Source organism: Styela clava, chromosome 6 (assembly GCF_964204865.1).
Source record: "Styela clava chromosome 6, kaStyClav1.hap1.2, whole genome shotgun sequence".
In the NCBI taxonomy this organism is placed as follows: Eukaryota; Metazoa; Chordata; class Ascidiacea; order Stolidobranchia; family Styelidae; genus Styela; species Styela clava.
Window position 1 is genome coordinate 15,624,648 of NC_135255.1, and position 16,981 is coordinate 15,641,628.

Below are 16,981 nucleotides of genomic sequence, written 5' to 3' on the forward strand. Positions count from 1 at the left end.
ATCGGCTTTCCTCTCCCCTGGGATAAATATGTAAATCCTATCCTATCCAAGGGAGTTTGTAAGACAAGACAACATATATAAATACGATATAACACCACACAAAATAGACTAAATAAATAATACTAAACTTTAAAATTTGGACATAAATACACCCTCGGCGGTGTGGCGCATCGTGCTAAGCGTTAGGAATACGCTCGCCACCGCATCTCTGATTACCCTTCGTGGGATCGCAGGTTCGGATCCCATGCGGGGATGGTCATGTGCGAGAGGATTGCTGGACTCCTCGCCGCCGTAGGGTGGTTCACGGCTTCCGCTGGTCGGTTACGGCTTCCTCCACCATCAAGTCCATCTGTCCATGCTTCCGAAAACAAATAACTGGCTAAATAATCCCATACCCAATTTGGACTGGTACGAGAGGCCGTGGTTCGCCATATGATTAAGCCGTCTTATCGGTTTTCCTCTCCCCCGGGATAAATATGTAAATCCTATCCTATCCTTGAGCAGTGACGGTATCACATAATATAAATAACCTTGCAGTGTGCCTACAGTCAGATTAGAGTATGTGCTGGATGCCACATCATTATCTACTCGTTTCCTTTCTGATAAGTAGCTTTTAAACCAATTATATCTCTGACCTCTAACAATATTATTCAATTTAGCTAGTAATATGTCATGGTCAATACTATCAAATGCCTTGAAACCGGTACCAGTTGTTGGATAGCTTGTTTGTCTGTTTGTGTACCTACTCTACACTACTCTTTATTTTTGAGGTTTTATTGTATAGTTACAATATATAAAAAATTGTACAGTTGTGTGTTCAAAATCCACACTCAAGTCTGCAAGTACTTGTCATACACCCAAATTTTTTTAGTGTACGGTATTTCTGTATTTATCAAAATTACTTCAAAGTCTGAATCTGTTGTTTTGGGTTATAAGTCTGGTGGACATGTCTTAAATCTTTTTAGATTTTGCCTATTTTTCTGATTTTGTGTAAATTTGTTTGTTTTGTTGTAACGGAAAATCAAAATAAACTTACTATATACTGATATAGCACCAATGACAAAAAATTAATAATTAAGTATGAGTGTAAAGAGAAATATGTATACTTATCGGCAATTTAGAACTGTAAGTTGATATGTTGATAGGTCATATGAATATTATGAATCTGGGCAGGTCCATAGAATTATGGCACCAATGACTTGCAGGACACCATAATGCCACAATAATGTATATCAATCAATAATGTATAAATGGCTTTCCAAATAACAAACATTCAAACACCGCAATCATTACAAAACTAGTTTATTTACTAGTCATTACAAGTAAATTGTTTCAACAAACATAATAATTAAACCAAAGCTGCAATAAGACATTTTGATATATTAGCCTAGTTTGAGCAGTTTCGAATACAGTCACAGATGACAATTTACATGATTTTCAGATTCTTGATTAGTAAAGTCTGAAAGATGGTTGCTTCTGGTGAGGGGGTTTCAGTGGATTTAATTTTTTTTGTCTTTTTTAAAACTTGACTTGCACTTTGAAGACTTACAGACTTGACTTGACTGAATTCAATTTGCGCTGTTGCTTTGACTTCCAACAGTTGAATAGGAATACTGATATATAAATCAGAAATTAAACTTGGACCCATCAGTAACAATTTAATTTTAACACCAAAGGCAACTCGGCGCTATAGCCAACATCTGTCACAGCATTCTGGCATTGAATGATACTCAAACCTAACTGTTTTTTTCAAACCTAAGTTTTATACCAATTCCATTTCATTGGAGAAAAATCATTTTCTTGTTTCAGATCTTTTATTTATATTTCATCATGAGCAAAGGCGGTCGTGCTCCATCTCGAGTATCTAAATCGAAGAATGCTAAAAAAACTGCACCGAAAAAAGGAAAAAGTGACCAAACTGATAAGGCTGCTTCAAAGGGGGCTGTTACACTTGACCCGTTTATGATGAAGGAGACTGGCACAATTACAGATTACTGTACTCCTCCTGCTCTCGATAACAACATCAAATTGGAGGCTCTGGATAGCGTTTTGTTATGTAGATGGAAACTTGGTTCGAAAGGAATATGTAAAGAAAATTTCGATTCACCGGATGAATTGATTGAGCATTTACTTGATAGCCATGCTCGATGCGGGACAAGAGGATATGTGTGTTGTTGGGAAAATTGTTCCAAGCGAAGTGTTTCACATTACAACACAAGAAATGAATTTAAGGTTTGTGATGCATTTTTAAATATATATTTATATATAGAGATTCTAGTTACAGTCATTGCTATGCTAATTTTATGCATTCTTTCTTAAAAACTTCCATATTGTTCATGTGTGACAAAATTCCTTGTCTTTTTTGAATCGCATTCGATAAATCCCACTCCTTGCATCCCAACCCAATTACGCAAACTAACACACAAGATGCTCAGATTAATGGTTAAATTGAAGTCCTAACCCTGCACTCTGCAGACTGAATATACTATGAATGGATAACTTGATTGCACGCAGTTCGTAAGATGAAATGATTAGGAATTGATTTGCAGACATAACAGTATTGTTCTATATGATAAATATAAATATCTTATTCTACTAATCTCTAACATTATGCTGCTTTCCTGGTCATGTTGACCTATCAATCACACTTTTCATAATAGGCTAAATCGGGGGGGGGGGGGGGGGGCGTGCAAACTGCGGCCCATAGGGAAAAATTGTCTGGTCAGCAGGGAACTGCCAATTTTGTATGATCATATGCGGCCCGCAAAACGAGTAATTCAGTTTTTGGTACATGCAAGTAATTCCAACCCCTTTGCGTTGCAAAGCCTTAACTTTGGCATTATTTGTGTATTTTCCATTTTTTGTTTAATCGCTGGGTTGAATTTTAACAATAATGTTTGTTTATGAAACACATAATGGGTCAACTCACTTTTTTTGATTTAGGATCACCTAAAATTTCACACCGTTATTTCTCCATTTTCACCAATCGAGGACAAAAGTAGTGTAGATGATGATGACAATTCATCTGATGAGAGTTATAACGAGAAAAAAGATAAAGATAGCACAGGTATATATGGTAACTTGTAATATTATTTGACATTGAATAGGTGACATCAATGGTTCCTAACCCGCGGCTCTCGATTAAGGCCCGTTTTTTGGGGGCGTTCTAGACACAGCCAATCATTACATCATTGTCACAGTTAAAGCACATGTTTATTTCTAACAATTTTATTATACTGGTATCATAGTTATACATACTGGTACTCTGGTAGTGGCCCATTGCGTGCGCTCTACTCTTCTGGCCCGCAAATATCATTCAACGTTTATATCAGTCAATCAACCTTGTGAACTGCTTTATATCTCTATTTCAATCAGGTGTCTGTAGCAATCTAGGACTCTGCCACTATATCAGTGTTCCGTTCCGCAAGTTCACATTGAAATTTGAAAGTCTATTTAGGTTTCCACTATTAAACTTGCTGCACATTAACCCTTTCCATGCGATTTTTATTTTTTATTAAATAATCGTATTTGCTACGCCGATTTTATGCATTTGTACCCCCACAACTAATCGATCGACTAACGAAACCTAATGATCCTCTGCTGCCCACTAACGTTGTTAGTGCTCGTTAACGCTCGTTGGAAAGCTTATTTAAAGAGCTTGCAATTGGCGATTGAAAAAAAAAGTTTTTTTAAAAGTGGTGGTCTGAGTCACAAACCGGATGGAAAAAAACGCATTTTTTTTTTCTTGGGAGTTGAAACTTCAAACCGTGATAAAAAATAGAAATATTCGCTAAATCCTTTACTGTTACCGCTTCGTGGTTGGCAAACAATAGCATAATGTTGCTGTAGCAATATCGTGATCTAACTCAAAATACTTTGGTAGATGGAAGGGATAATATGTCTTCTATTACCACCCAAAAAACACTGAAATTTGCATAAATTTCAAAAACACTCCCTCGTTCCGCCGCAAATAAAATTCCCGTCGTAAACGAAAGCGAGGTTTACAGTCGCTTATGTTAAACTCGAAGACGACTTCTTATCAATAAACTAAAACCCGGAAAAACTAGACCAACAGTTTGCGACCGATTGCTAAATAAAACAATGGGTAACTTAGAGTACCCGCCACGATCTAGCGAGTTTTGTCGCTGGTACGTATACGTGCCCACCGCACAGTAAGGGTTAAAGAGCATTTTGTCATGCCAGTGCTAGTTTGCTTTTATATATATTTATAATTATTGCAATTTTATTTATCAAATTATGTTTTTTGCATGAGACGATTAAATTATAGCAGAAGATTAGAAACATTTTCTCATGTATGATACTGATTTAAATTTATTCAGATTCCGACGATGCTGATAGTAGTGACGAGGAGTTTTTATTGAAAAAACGGAAACGAAAACCCAGCAAGCCTCAAAAAAATCAATCAAAGCCAAAAAGAATTTGCTCGGATTCAAAAGATTCTCCAAAACCTACCATTACGAAACAAACAATTAAAATTACACCTAGTGTTGCTGTTACAGCTGTAAAAACCAGTGGAAATTCGGAGCTAACACCAGTTGCTTTAAGCTTTTATCGATTCACATGCATGTGGGTCGTTCGCTTCATGATGAGAGGAAAAAACAGCACACAGGAGCAGAATGTGATCTGTCACAGAAAATTTTCTATTATCGAAGATAGTATTGAGCATTTAATAGGTCACCATCTTGGTAGAGTAAAAGACATGAAAGAACCTTTAAAATGTTTATGGAAAGACTGCTCTCTGGAAAACAAAGTCTTCAAAACTATTGAGGAATTAGAAAAGCATGTGTTGGTCCACACTGAAGAAAAGATGTTAACACTCAACAGCAATCTGACACTGCATGAAAGTGAGTTATTTATGTTTATTTTTGGTACTCCCACAGTATGTGTACCAGGTTAGGGTTAGGCCATAATTTTATCCAGATTTTCCTTGTTTATCAATTCTATTACGAGGCCCGGGACTGTCTGTTGGCCATGCGAATATGCCCCCTGCCAGTAGGTTTCAGTCCATTTACACAGCTTGATGTAAAATAGGTGAACAAAATTATTCACCTCCATATTGGTACAAATACTTCTGGAGTGCTCTATTTCTTTTACTAATAGGGATGGGCAATATAGAATACCGAATCCGGAGGATTCGAATCCCAAAGTATTCGAATCCAACGGGATTCGATAACAGGATTCGGTTTCCGCCTCTGAGGCGCCAAGCGTCAATTTTTGTATTTCGGGTTTCTAATTTATCAATTAAAGACGAGCGTTTTTTCTCGCTTGGAAATCTCACGAGCGTTTTTTCTCGCGTGGAAATCTCTCTCATTTAATATAACTTGCGTCTGCTCGTAAAATCGGTAAACATCAAACACTGTTATCTCAATCGGCATATTCAGGACAAGAAGTCGGCGAAATATACCTCACGGCGAAGACTCGTTATTGCACCATTTTTGCGTTTTACTGATTTGCTAATAGCCAACGTATAATATTAATAAATATTTGTGCCGACTTACTAGCAATATTCCGATAATCTGATTGCAACAATCTTTAATTGTTTACAGACGTACCTTGCTTCATTTTACATTAAATGATATCTCGCGAGTTGCGAGTTTTCCCAAAAAATGATGCATGTAAACCAAAAGCCAGGCGTTAAATGTTATAACATTGCTTTCGAATAATTTAGATCAAATATTATTTACGAATTGTATTACACCATTTTCCGAAATACAAAAGTTATATCGCAATACGCGAAAATCTGTCCCATTTAAATTTCACTCTCAAAACATTACATTTTTTTCGGTCCGTTCCTCTCGTTCAAGATAGACGCACGTTTGATCGAGTGTCTGTAGAATTTTCGTCGCTGATAAATTTTAAAAAAAGTTGCATTATCTGGCTAAGATAGTGACGTATTGAGTTTAATTAGGGCCAAGTCTGTGTAGATAATGATATGTAACGATAATCATAGAAAATGAATTCGTCTTTAAAAGTTATTACCTAATAACTAAGTACGAAATAACTAAGTACACCATTTTCCGAAATGCAAAGTTATTTTGCAATACGCGAAAATCTGTCACATTTGAATTTCACTTTCAAAAGATTACATATTTTTCCGCCCGTTCCTACCGTTCAAGATAGACGCACGTTTGATCGAGTGTCTGTAGTATTTCAGTCGCCGATAAACTTAAAAAAAAGTTGCCGCATCTGGCGAAGATAGTGACCTATTGAGTTTAAATAAGGCCAAGTCTGGGTAGATAATGCTATGTAATGATAATCATAGAAAAGGAATTAGTCTTTAGATGTTATTACCTAATAACTAACTACGAAATCGCGTTTACGGGAACTTTGTTTTGCAAGTCTTGCTCGCACAGAAATAAAAAGTTGATTTTGATTGATAGTGGTTAAATTTAATATTTTACAACGGCCGCATAGGTTGCAGTGGCCACACGCTGGTCCTACACCTAATTATTCTCAGCGGGTATGTTTTAGTATACTCGGCAGACTAACAATGAAAATTATTTAACGCCGTTTCATATTTTTGTATTTAACCGCTTATTATTAAAGTGTATAAAGCGTGTCTTAATCTAGCATTTCAGTATTTAGGGATTATTTGAACATTTGAAGGCAAAAAATATTGTAATTTTCCTAAATTTTATTGTCCTGGGAAATGCTTGTTTAGTATCAAATGGAATCCAATGTTCAGGACATTTCCAAATAAATTATACATTTATAGTAATACATTTACAATTTTTTAACATCTAAATCCAGCATTGTGGGAATTCCCACTATTCGAATAAGTATGAAAATAGAATAGGATTCGGTATTCTGGATTCGATTTAACTATTCTAGAATATTCTAGAATAGTAAATTATTCTACATTGCCCATCCCTATTTACTAATTAAGAATGAGTAACCATCCGCAATGCCAAGTTAGGCAAATATTTTTATGTTCATTGTGTGTCGCTGCTCGCTAGCCAGTATTGGTTTATCGCACCTTCCTCCACCCTGAAATGCCATATTCAGGTTTCTTTGTCATATTGTTCAAATAAAGCAGTGGTTCTCAAACTTTTAAGTCGCCTTTTTTGAATATGGTAAGTCTCCCGTCCCACCTCAAAAATAACTAGCTAACGATAAGCTATTCTATATGTTCAGATAACAAATAGTAAGGCGAAAGTATGTTTTATTCTAAATACACATTGAAAATACGTGGATGGAATCGCAATCTCTAAACAATGAAAAAATGTAAACATCCAAAATAAGTCAATTAATCAATAAGGCACGATTAAATTTAACAATTATTTTTATTTTTAATCAGCTTCACGCCCCCTAAAAAAATTGTCTACGCCCCCCATGTGTGGGCCGCGACCCACCGTTTGAGAACCACTGGTATAAAGTGTATTTTTAGTATGGGGAAAAAATAAAGTACTAATTATATTACTGATCATTATAAGTGAACTTTGTCTCAGTGTAGTAGTATATGGTGGCCCATCGTTGTCACGTGTAAAATTGAAAAAAAAAAAATAAATAACTTAAAATAAAAGTAAAATAAAAAAATATTTGTGAAAAAACATAAAAAAACTGAAAAAAAAAACTAAATTGCAAAAAAAAAAATTAAAAAAAAAAAACGAAAATAAAATAAAAACGGAGTAAAAAAAAGCAAAAATAAATTTAAAAAAAAAAACGTGAATAAAAAGGTTGACAACGATGGGCCGCCACGTTGTCGTTGTCGTTCAACAACGTTGAACAATATTCAATAAATTCAATATGCAGATGTTCTATAAATTCTACATGATACAAGTTCAACTAAAAGTAATATGTATATATTTAAAATAATGATAAGAGAATATAGAATTGAATACGAAAATTCGAGAAATTTGTTTTTATGTGTAAAAGGTAATTGAATTGGAGAATGCTGCTTAAATGCTCAGTTGCCCGGACACTCGTGCGATACCGTCTGATCATACCCGGTACCCAGCATACAGTCACTCATGAAACGAGTGGGAGATACGGATAGTCTAGCTCTAGAAGAATATGGTGAATCGAGGGATAGATTGAAATAAATGGTTGAGCCCGCGCGATTTATCATTTGTCTGGATCGGTACGATACGGCTATGTATGCCTGTATGTACAACCTGTAACTGGCTGCGCTCAATCCATCTCTCGATTCACTATATTCTACTAGCTAGACTATCCGTATCTCCCATTCGTTTCATGAGTGATTGCATGAGTACAGTACAGGTACGGTCAGACGGTACCGGTATCGCAAGAGTGTCCGGACAATTGAGCAGTTGAGCAGCATTCTCCAATTCAATTACCTTCTACACATAAACACAAATTTTCCGAATTTTCGTACTCTATTTTATATTCTTCATTATTATAAATATATTACTTCTAGTGGAACTTGTAGCATGGAGAACTTTTAGAACATTTACGTGTTGAATTTATTGAATATCGCTTAAGAAAATCAGTAGTGAGTTAGAAACCCAGGGAACACCGTTTGTGCGCGTAGGATTATGCATGCCAACGTTGGTCCCAAGCAGAAGCAAATTTTCTCAAAATAAAAATGCGTTACAACGATGGGCCGCGAACCTTTTTATTTGAAAAATTTTTTTTTTTGCTTTTTTTCATTTCATTTTTATTTTTAATTTTATTTATATTTTTTTTTTAATTTTTTTTATGTTTTTCCACAACTATTTTTTTTATTTTTACTTCTATTTTGAGTTTTTTATTTTATTTTTCCTTTTTTTTTTCAATTTTTACGCGTGTCAACGATGGGCCACCATAGTAGTAGTACCTGTACCAATATATACATTTTTTGATAGATTCTATAAATTTTGAACCATGAAAGTACTTATTTGTTAGTATTTCATTTGTTTTTCCTAAATCCATTTATCCATAGATATGTTTTGAAAATGCCCAGCCCTAGTTATAATGTATTTGTAAACAAAACGTCCACCTTCCACCATGTTGTTTTGGCGATCTGCTTACAAATTTTATTCTATCATCGGTCCAAATCTATTAAAATAATCTAGCCATTTGCATCTCCATGACTCTGTGGACGTAGGTTTCCTGCTTTGACTGAAATTCAAAGCAGAAATGGGAACAACGGAATTTCAATTGTTTCTCCAAATAGGCACACACATTACAATTAGCAGAAAAAAATTGCTCAAAGCTAAGCTTTATTTTTACAAGTGTGTCGCGATTTTTTTTAATTTTCTAAGTGCGCCGCGAGCAAAAAAAGTTTGAGAACCACTGGGTTAGGGCAATGGTAGGCAAGGTTTTTGGACTAGGGAACAAAAATTTCACCCATGTAAGTGTGATGTAAAAAGTTCATTTGTGAATATTTACAGTGTTACAAAAGCAAACAATAAGCCATGTGCCAAAACTGAATTTAATCGCAAATTGATTTAACCAGCGTGCAGGATCTGGACCGCAAGCCGTAGTTCGCCCATGTCAGGGCTAGGGCATATGTCCATACTAAGTCGGTGTCACCTGTTGTATATCTCGAGTTAAAACATTTGCCCAATAGCTTCAAAATTTTTAGTGGTTAAAGATTGTTGTTGGTGCTATAGGGCTATTACTTTTATTTATTTCAAGATATCTGTGGGCTCATTTTATGCGATCGTTTTTCACCATGAATTTTTGTGTGTTTACATAGCCATAATTAATAATCAGAGCGGCTCCAAACTACAACAAGTGTCATCCTCATTTAAAATAATATCAACTGTCAAGAGTTCTTATATTCTGAGATAATCTTAACCCAGATATATAATACACCCTGAAGATGTTTAGCATGCAAAGTAATTGTATGATTAGCACTGGCACAGTGGTGTGGCTCAGGAAGAGGCGTTAGTAATACGCTCGCCACCCCACCTCTGATAAATATGTAAATCCTATCCTTATTTTAAACATTATTACGGTATTTCCGGTTAATAAAATATAAGTCTACCTCGCAAGTAGGATGAAGCCTATTTTCAGCACTAAAAAAGTAGTTTTTCACTTTTTCCACATAGCCTCCAATAAGAATCTTCAATTGTGGTCTTTAATCCATTAGTTAACAGCTGTGTTTTCCAGTCTGGGGTGAATTTTTTTGAATTGGCAAAACCTAAGGGTCATAAATCAATCACTTCATCTCATGGTAGCAGTTTTCGTTTTGAAGTACTGATATCTGGCATAAATAGGGAGTAATGTTCCATGCACTGAACCATGTTTTTTTAAAAGAATAAAGACAAATTCCAACTGGCAGTACAAAGTCGAATTAAATAAGATGATTGACAGACACTTTGGCACGTATTCATTATAAAATATATCAATCCAGATATGAGGTTTACACAAATCGTGTCTGAGAACTTTCGCACTTTTTTTTCAACTGTGAAGCACTTTCGCACTCATAATTTCCTTAGAGTGAACACTGCTGAGAAGACTCATATGCAAAAAATGGGTGACCCCAGAAAGAATGAAAAAAGCATAGTGGCCCAATAAGACTCTACGCTGCTGAGAAGACTCATATGCAAAAAATGGGCGACCCCAGAAAAAATGGAAAAAGAATAGTGACCCAATAAGACCCCCCCCCCCCAAAAAATAAAAAATCATGTAAATCTGTAATTGTAAATCTATTATTATCCATTAGTTAATTAGCCATTTCTACTATTGATTGCACAAAATTTCAATGAATTTTCTACATCCTTTTTACTGACTACTATTATCGTATAATAATAGTGACTGAAGTTATCACTCATTTTTGACAGGTTCTTTGACAAAACCAGATACGTCGTCCCTTGCCAAAGAAGCAACAAAAACCGATGTTGCCACAACTAATCGAAAGAGTAACACTCCTGAGAAACCTGACAATGTTTCGAAAAAGTTGGATGGGAAAGCTCCTGATGCTTCCCCACTTTTAGAAAAAGAAAATAACAGTTGGATGGTGTCTGTTTTGCGAAGTTTGCTATCTACCAAATTAGAAACTGGAGGTGTTGCACTTTGTCCTGCATTCCACGCTTGTCTATATTGTAGATTTTGCTCCTTGAAAAATAGGTTCTTTCGAAGTGGTAATTCAGTGCCTCTCTCAATGTTTGAATTCACTCTTTTGAAAAACAAGTTTGAAGGCTGTTCAAATAATCCGGTAAAATATTTTCAAAAGCTTCTCGATGATTTCATCTCACATGAAGATAAATTTCATTCTGGAAAATCAGTCCGAGATTCTTTTTGGGTGAGAAGTATCAATGCAGAGACTCGTACATGTTCCAAACATACCTTGAATCAGAATGTCGTCAATTTGTTTCCAGTTCAGTACAAATCATGCCGTGAATGTATGAAATTGTCGAAATCTTGGCCGACATCATCCCATGGCAATTTAGTCATAACATTAGATGCAGGTTTCCCTACTAGGTATCCTGAAGTTTTGATGGTTAAAGGCAAAGTTTACCAGTTAAGTTCTGTAGTCTGTGAAGAGGATGTATCTGATGGCGACTCATATTTCACATATGTGAGGGTAAAACACATGTGGATTTCATATTTTGAGAATTCTTCGAATGTTGCAGACGCGTCCAAAGCTTTTAGCGACAAAGGTGCTTGCATACTGATCTACACGGAGAAAACAGCAGATTGTAACATTCTACTTTCTAATCCTAATGCTCAAGTATATGAGTATGGCGACTGTAAGACAGCAAATTCACAAGAATTGGATACTAACAGAAATCATAATGAAATTAAGGTGAATGGATCAACTGCCAAAAAAGAGACACCAAGAACGAGAGAAGATGGATTTGTCGCTTTATTTAGGTGCAGGCAATTAATTAATGATGGAAAGGATTCGTGCATTAATGCTGTCCTACAAGCATTACTACAAACTGGTCTTGCTACTGTTGTCAAGAAGTTATGTAAAAGTAGTGATAGATGTTACTTTTGCAGGATGTTATCTTTCACACAACGAGCCATCTGTAGCCCCGAAGGTTCTCCAATAAAAGCATTTGAACTCGTGTTACACAAAGAAGAATTGAATATTGGGGAGGAAGAGGGCAACCCTGAGGTATACATCAGTGATTTGATAGGGGAAATCATATCTGATGAAAGAGCACATCACAATTCTAGCGATGCCAAATCTAGATTTACAATTAAACTGCAAAAAGAGTCTTGCAGTTGCATTAATAACTGTGAATCATATCACTGGGCTGTATCGCCGACTAAAAAGAATGAAAAGCTAGAGGACCTAATGATAACGTGCACCATGCAATGCACTCAATGTAACATAATGACAAAAGTGAAACCTGTAGAAATGCCTGATAATTTGATTGTTACAATTGAAAAAAATGAAAGCTTCACTGATGCGAGTGTACATTACCCCGACGAATGGGCATATTGCAATGTACGCTATTTCCTGGCTTCCGTTATTGTTGATGATCCAACGCAGAAGACAGAACATTATTTCACTTATTGTAAAGTATTTGGAAGGTGGATGTGTTATGATGATGAAAAAGTGACCAAAGCCTCTGCATTTACTGATGTATTGGCAAACAAACGTGCCTGTGTGCTGATTTATGTTACAAAAGAACTAACTTCTCAGTTGCTGCAAAATGCTCTTGCTGATGCCAGGTGTTACACTTACAAGAAAAGAGATGTTAGAAAGAACTTAACTGGAGTTGTAGTAAAACAGGAGCCTCTTGATGAATACTAGAAGCAGGTTGGAAGACGTAAGCACATGGTGCTAAGATCAATTTTGTGGTCCTGGTTTTGAGGTCAAATATCCATATCCTGGGCTCTGATATAGAAAAGTAACAATCATTGTAACAATTGGAAATATCATTAGTATATGTGATAGGTTTTATTGTTGAAATAAAGCTATTCTTGACTACATGCTTTTACATTATATACTTATATAATTTTTTCCATGTGGATTCGAATTTTTTTAAATGGCCATAATAGTAATTTTCATTTCTGTATTAGACAAGCATATACACTGCATATGAAAAATCAGTCATTTTCTGTATTTTAACTCCTAAATGAGACGGGAGAAAAATAACGGTTATATGACCGTGTTTTTGTGTTTGTGAAGTTTGCTTGATATTTCGTTTGATGTATAGTACACGCTCTTAGATTAGATTGATCATTTTACCTGGGCATATCATGTATTGTGTGTATACCTGTGTGAGGATCATGTTTTTAGTAATTGTTTCAAAATCGCTAACCTCAATTATAGACAATAAATAACTTATTTTACTCGTTTAGGTTTTTATGCATTTCATCATGGATTAAAATCATAGTTAATTTGGAATGTCAATCTTCAAAGAAAGCGTTTTGCTTTCATAAAAAACATTGTTTTTGTTATTTTGGGCACAGTTTTTCTTTCTATGTCAAAGAACCTATGCTGTGGTAATTCCACTATTTTCTATTTGATAACTGCACTCATAGTACTCGCAGCATTTCTTTTCGCATTCTTAGAGTTGGCACATGAAAAAACATATCTATATCATTCTTAGGTACTCCCCAAGTATGTGAACCAAGATGGCGGACACCGGAACGTAGTACTGTATGTGTACCAGGTTAGGGTTAGGCCTTAATTTTATTCCAATTTTCCTCATTTTAGTTCTAATACGAGTTCGGGGACTAGACAAGTGACTCACGTGGTATTTGTATCTGAAGTTATGGCCTATTATTATCTTGATTCACATACTTTGGGAGTACCCATTTTAAATTTAATACCTGTCTTAATTTCGCTACAAGGTTACACTGTAAACAGGACCTTCATTTGTGAAAAAAAATTAGCATTTGCTCTGTAAGCAGTAGTATTCTTCGAAAAATTTCAAAATGATGATGACACAAATAAAAAATTGAACATTGGTTACATTCTGTTAAGACTCTTGCACGCATTTGAGTATTATGTTTTTTTTTGTTTCAATCATTTCATGGCTCATTTTAATTCAATCCATCACGAATCTTTCGGAATGTGTAAATATAGGGAATTGATGGGAAACAGAAAGTTTTTTTATGCATTGTCATATGTACTTTGTAAATATAGGGAATTGATGGGGAATAGAGAGTTTTTGATGTCATTAAAAAGTTCTTATGCATTGTCTGCATTGTCATATGTACTTTGTAAATATAGGGAATTGATGGGGAATAGAGAGTTTTAGATGTCATTAAAAAGTTCTTATGCATTGTCATATGTACTTTGTAAATATAGGGAATTGATGGGGAATAGAAAGTTTTTGATATCATTAAAAAGTTCTTATGCATTGTCACATGTACTTTGGATTCTATCTTGGGTTTTAAGGGCACCCCTGTAGTATGGGAACCGAGATGGCGGACACCTGAACATGGTAGGTATGTTTTCCAGATTGGGGCGAGGTATTAATTTTGTTCCAATTTTCCTCATTTTAGTTTTATTACGAGTTTGGGACCAGCCAAGTGACTCCCGTAGTATTTGTACCTGAAATTATGGCCTAACCCCAACCTGGTACACATACTACGTTCCGGTGTCCGCCATCTTGGTTCACATACTACGGGAGTACCGTTTAATGATCAAATTTATAAAATTTCGATTTGGTGCTGAGCTAATTTCCCCTCTGAATTGTGATCTTTTCTCAGAATTTGATTTCACTTTTCAATCAAAATTAGAGCTCCTGGCATCTTATATATAGATTACGAACAATTAGACAGTTTGATACTAAGATTTTCAGGACTGGAACCAAATTATGAACCGACTTTTTCGCTATATAAGACCGATCGCTCCAGCTAGAAAATACGTTCACAAAATATAGTATTGGTCGACCAATTCAGTGCATGAGGCATTCTTAGCTTCAGATATATATATAAATATGGAGGGGAAATTATATCGTTGAAAAGTTTTCACAAAGTCGTTAGCTGACAAGCCGGAATGTGCCTTGACTTCCGCTTTGTGAAGATAGCTAAGCTGGACTCAAAAATTGGTAATAGAGAAGAGTGAAAACAAAGTCGGTTGTTCTGTTTTCTTAGACCTCGTAAGAGCTTATGAGACTTTCGAGCACGATATTCTACTTCGAGAACTAGGGTAGGCCTACGTCATTGGAGTATTCAGAGGAATACATTCAACCTCGTCGCATCAAACTTGAGAGTACGCCATTAATATATATAGAATGGAGAATACACGTTTAAATTGGTTATATATACTAACTGCGGGGTGCCACAGGGTTCAACAATTGGACCGCCATTATTTTATGTTATTTAAATGATCTGCCACCCGCCTCATTCCAGTTGCAGACTTAGTCGGCCTTCCGGTAGGCATTAGTGTGATCTGTTTACCTGTGATTAGCCAAATATGTAAATCCTATCCTATCCTCAATACCTGCACAAAATTGCTGGTTCCATAGTGATTCGTTGCTACCGTCAACGTCAGTAAACCATTCACATTTATAGTCAATTTCTATTATGACACAAATTATAATGCTGCTCAAGACTCACATGTGTCGCGGACTTAAGTGTCTGCGTTTATGTTTTGTGTATATATATATTTTTATGTTTATAGACTGTTATGTTGACATTTATGCTGTTTTGTCGGATTTGGACTCCGACCACTCACTACATGTGAGGCAAAAACTGTCTTTCGATCTCTCTTCTCCGGCTGCCGCGCTGGCAGGCGGTCGTGTTTTCGGTCCCTTAGTTGTATTTTGTTGTATTGTCTGTTTATGTTGTTTTAAGTTTGATATTGGAATTGCCGTACAATAAACAACCAATCCGGAACCTTTGAGTATTCTGATTCATTCTACAACCACGGTAGCAACATCTTGGTCCGTGACAATGGCGAGCACGCCAGGATTTGGACAGTTTTGTTGACGGCAATTTCGAAGAACAGAAAAGGAAGCGACTTTCAGCACAGAGAAATTGTGTGCCGGAAACAGTGTGACAATGGCCTTTTATGGATAAGAACAGAGCAAGGTCAGATCGAAATAGTGGAATTGGCTGACAAGAACTGCAAGAATATTTCATGGACTGTTTTGTTCATGTGAGCTCGATATGGCGGGCGAAAATGATGAGTGGTGGAAAGACTGTGTGTGTTCCGAGTTGCAGCAGAGGTTAAAAAATGAAATTGTCCCCCCTTGGTGTAGAACAATGTTTTTATGGGTGAGATTTCGGGTGATGATGGTGGCTCGATATGCAGGCGGTGGTTGGGGCTGGCTGGACTTTGGTGACCAGTTTTTGGATATGGGATTGTGTGTGTTGCCTGCAGTGGTGGATCCCTGGGCCGTTAGAATCCCTTTGTTTGTGGTCAATATGGGCCAGTAGCCGTTGCATATCGGAGCGGGATCCCTGCGGGGAGGAGTAAGTCTAGGAGGGAACATTTTCCCCCAAATTGCTGAGATGACGAACGCATGGATACAGAATGAAAACTATCTGAGTTAGGCTATGTTTATGCTGGCTGCGTTTGAAGGCGACTTAACATAACATGTTCCATTTCATTCGTGATAACTTTGATTTTCTTCAACTTGTGCTACCATGTTAGAACTTCTCTGGTATATGCCTCTAGTTTGAAGGGATGGGGTACAGACGTTTTTAAAAATTAGATATTTGGTGAATTTTGAATTCAAATTAGTGCAGTTTTTATATCTGTTTCACATTTAGGGTAGGAGTTTTTTTTTTTAGAATAAAACTTGTTGAGTTTCATTCTGAACAAGAATAGGGCTCTGTCGCGGACTAAAGTGTCCGCGTTTATGTTTTGTGTATATATATATATTTATGTTTATAGACTGTTATGTTGACATTTATTTAATGCTGTTTTGTCGGATTTGGACTCCGACCACTCACTACATGTGAGGCAAAAACTGTCTTTCGATCTTTCTCCTCCGGCTGCCGCGCTGGCGGGCGGTCGTGTTTTCGGTTCCTTAGTTATATTTTGTTGTATTGTCTGTTTATGTTGTTTTAAGTTTGATATTGGAATTGCCGTACAATAAACAACCAATCCGGAACCTTTGAGTCTTCTGATTCATTCTACAACCACGGTAACAAC

The 16,981-nt window shown here is 36.1% G+C and overlaps 1 protein-coding gene across 1 annotated transcript; it reads left to right on the forward strand.

Annotated features, from left to right (window-relative positions):
* Positions 1 to 1,809: 1,809 nt before the first annotated feature.
* Positions 1,810 to 16,940, forward strand: LOC120330733 (uncharacterized). The gene is made up of 4 exons (XM_039397636.2): positions 1,810 to 2,232; positions 2,944 to 3,067; positions 4,341 to 4,865; positions 10,752 to 16,940. The coding sequence occupies exons 1-4, from the start codon at positions 1,831 to 1,833 to the stop codon at positions 12,674 to 12,676; spliced, it is 2,976 nt and encodes a 991-aa protein (XP_039253570.2). The 5' UTR covers positions 1,810 to 1,830; the 3' UTR covers positions 12,677 to 16,940.
* Positions 16,941 to 16,981: the final 41 nt, after the last annotated feature.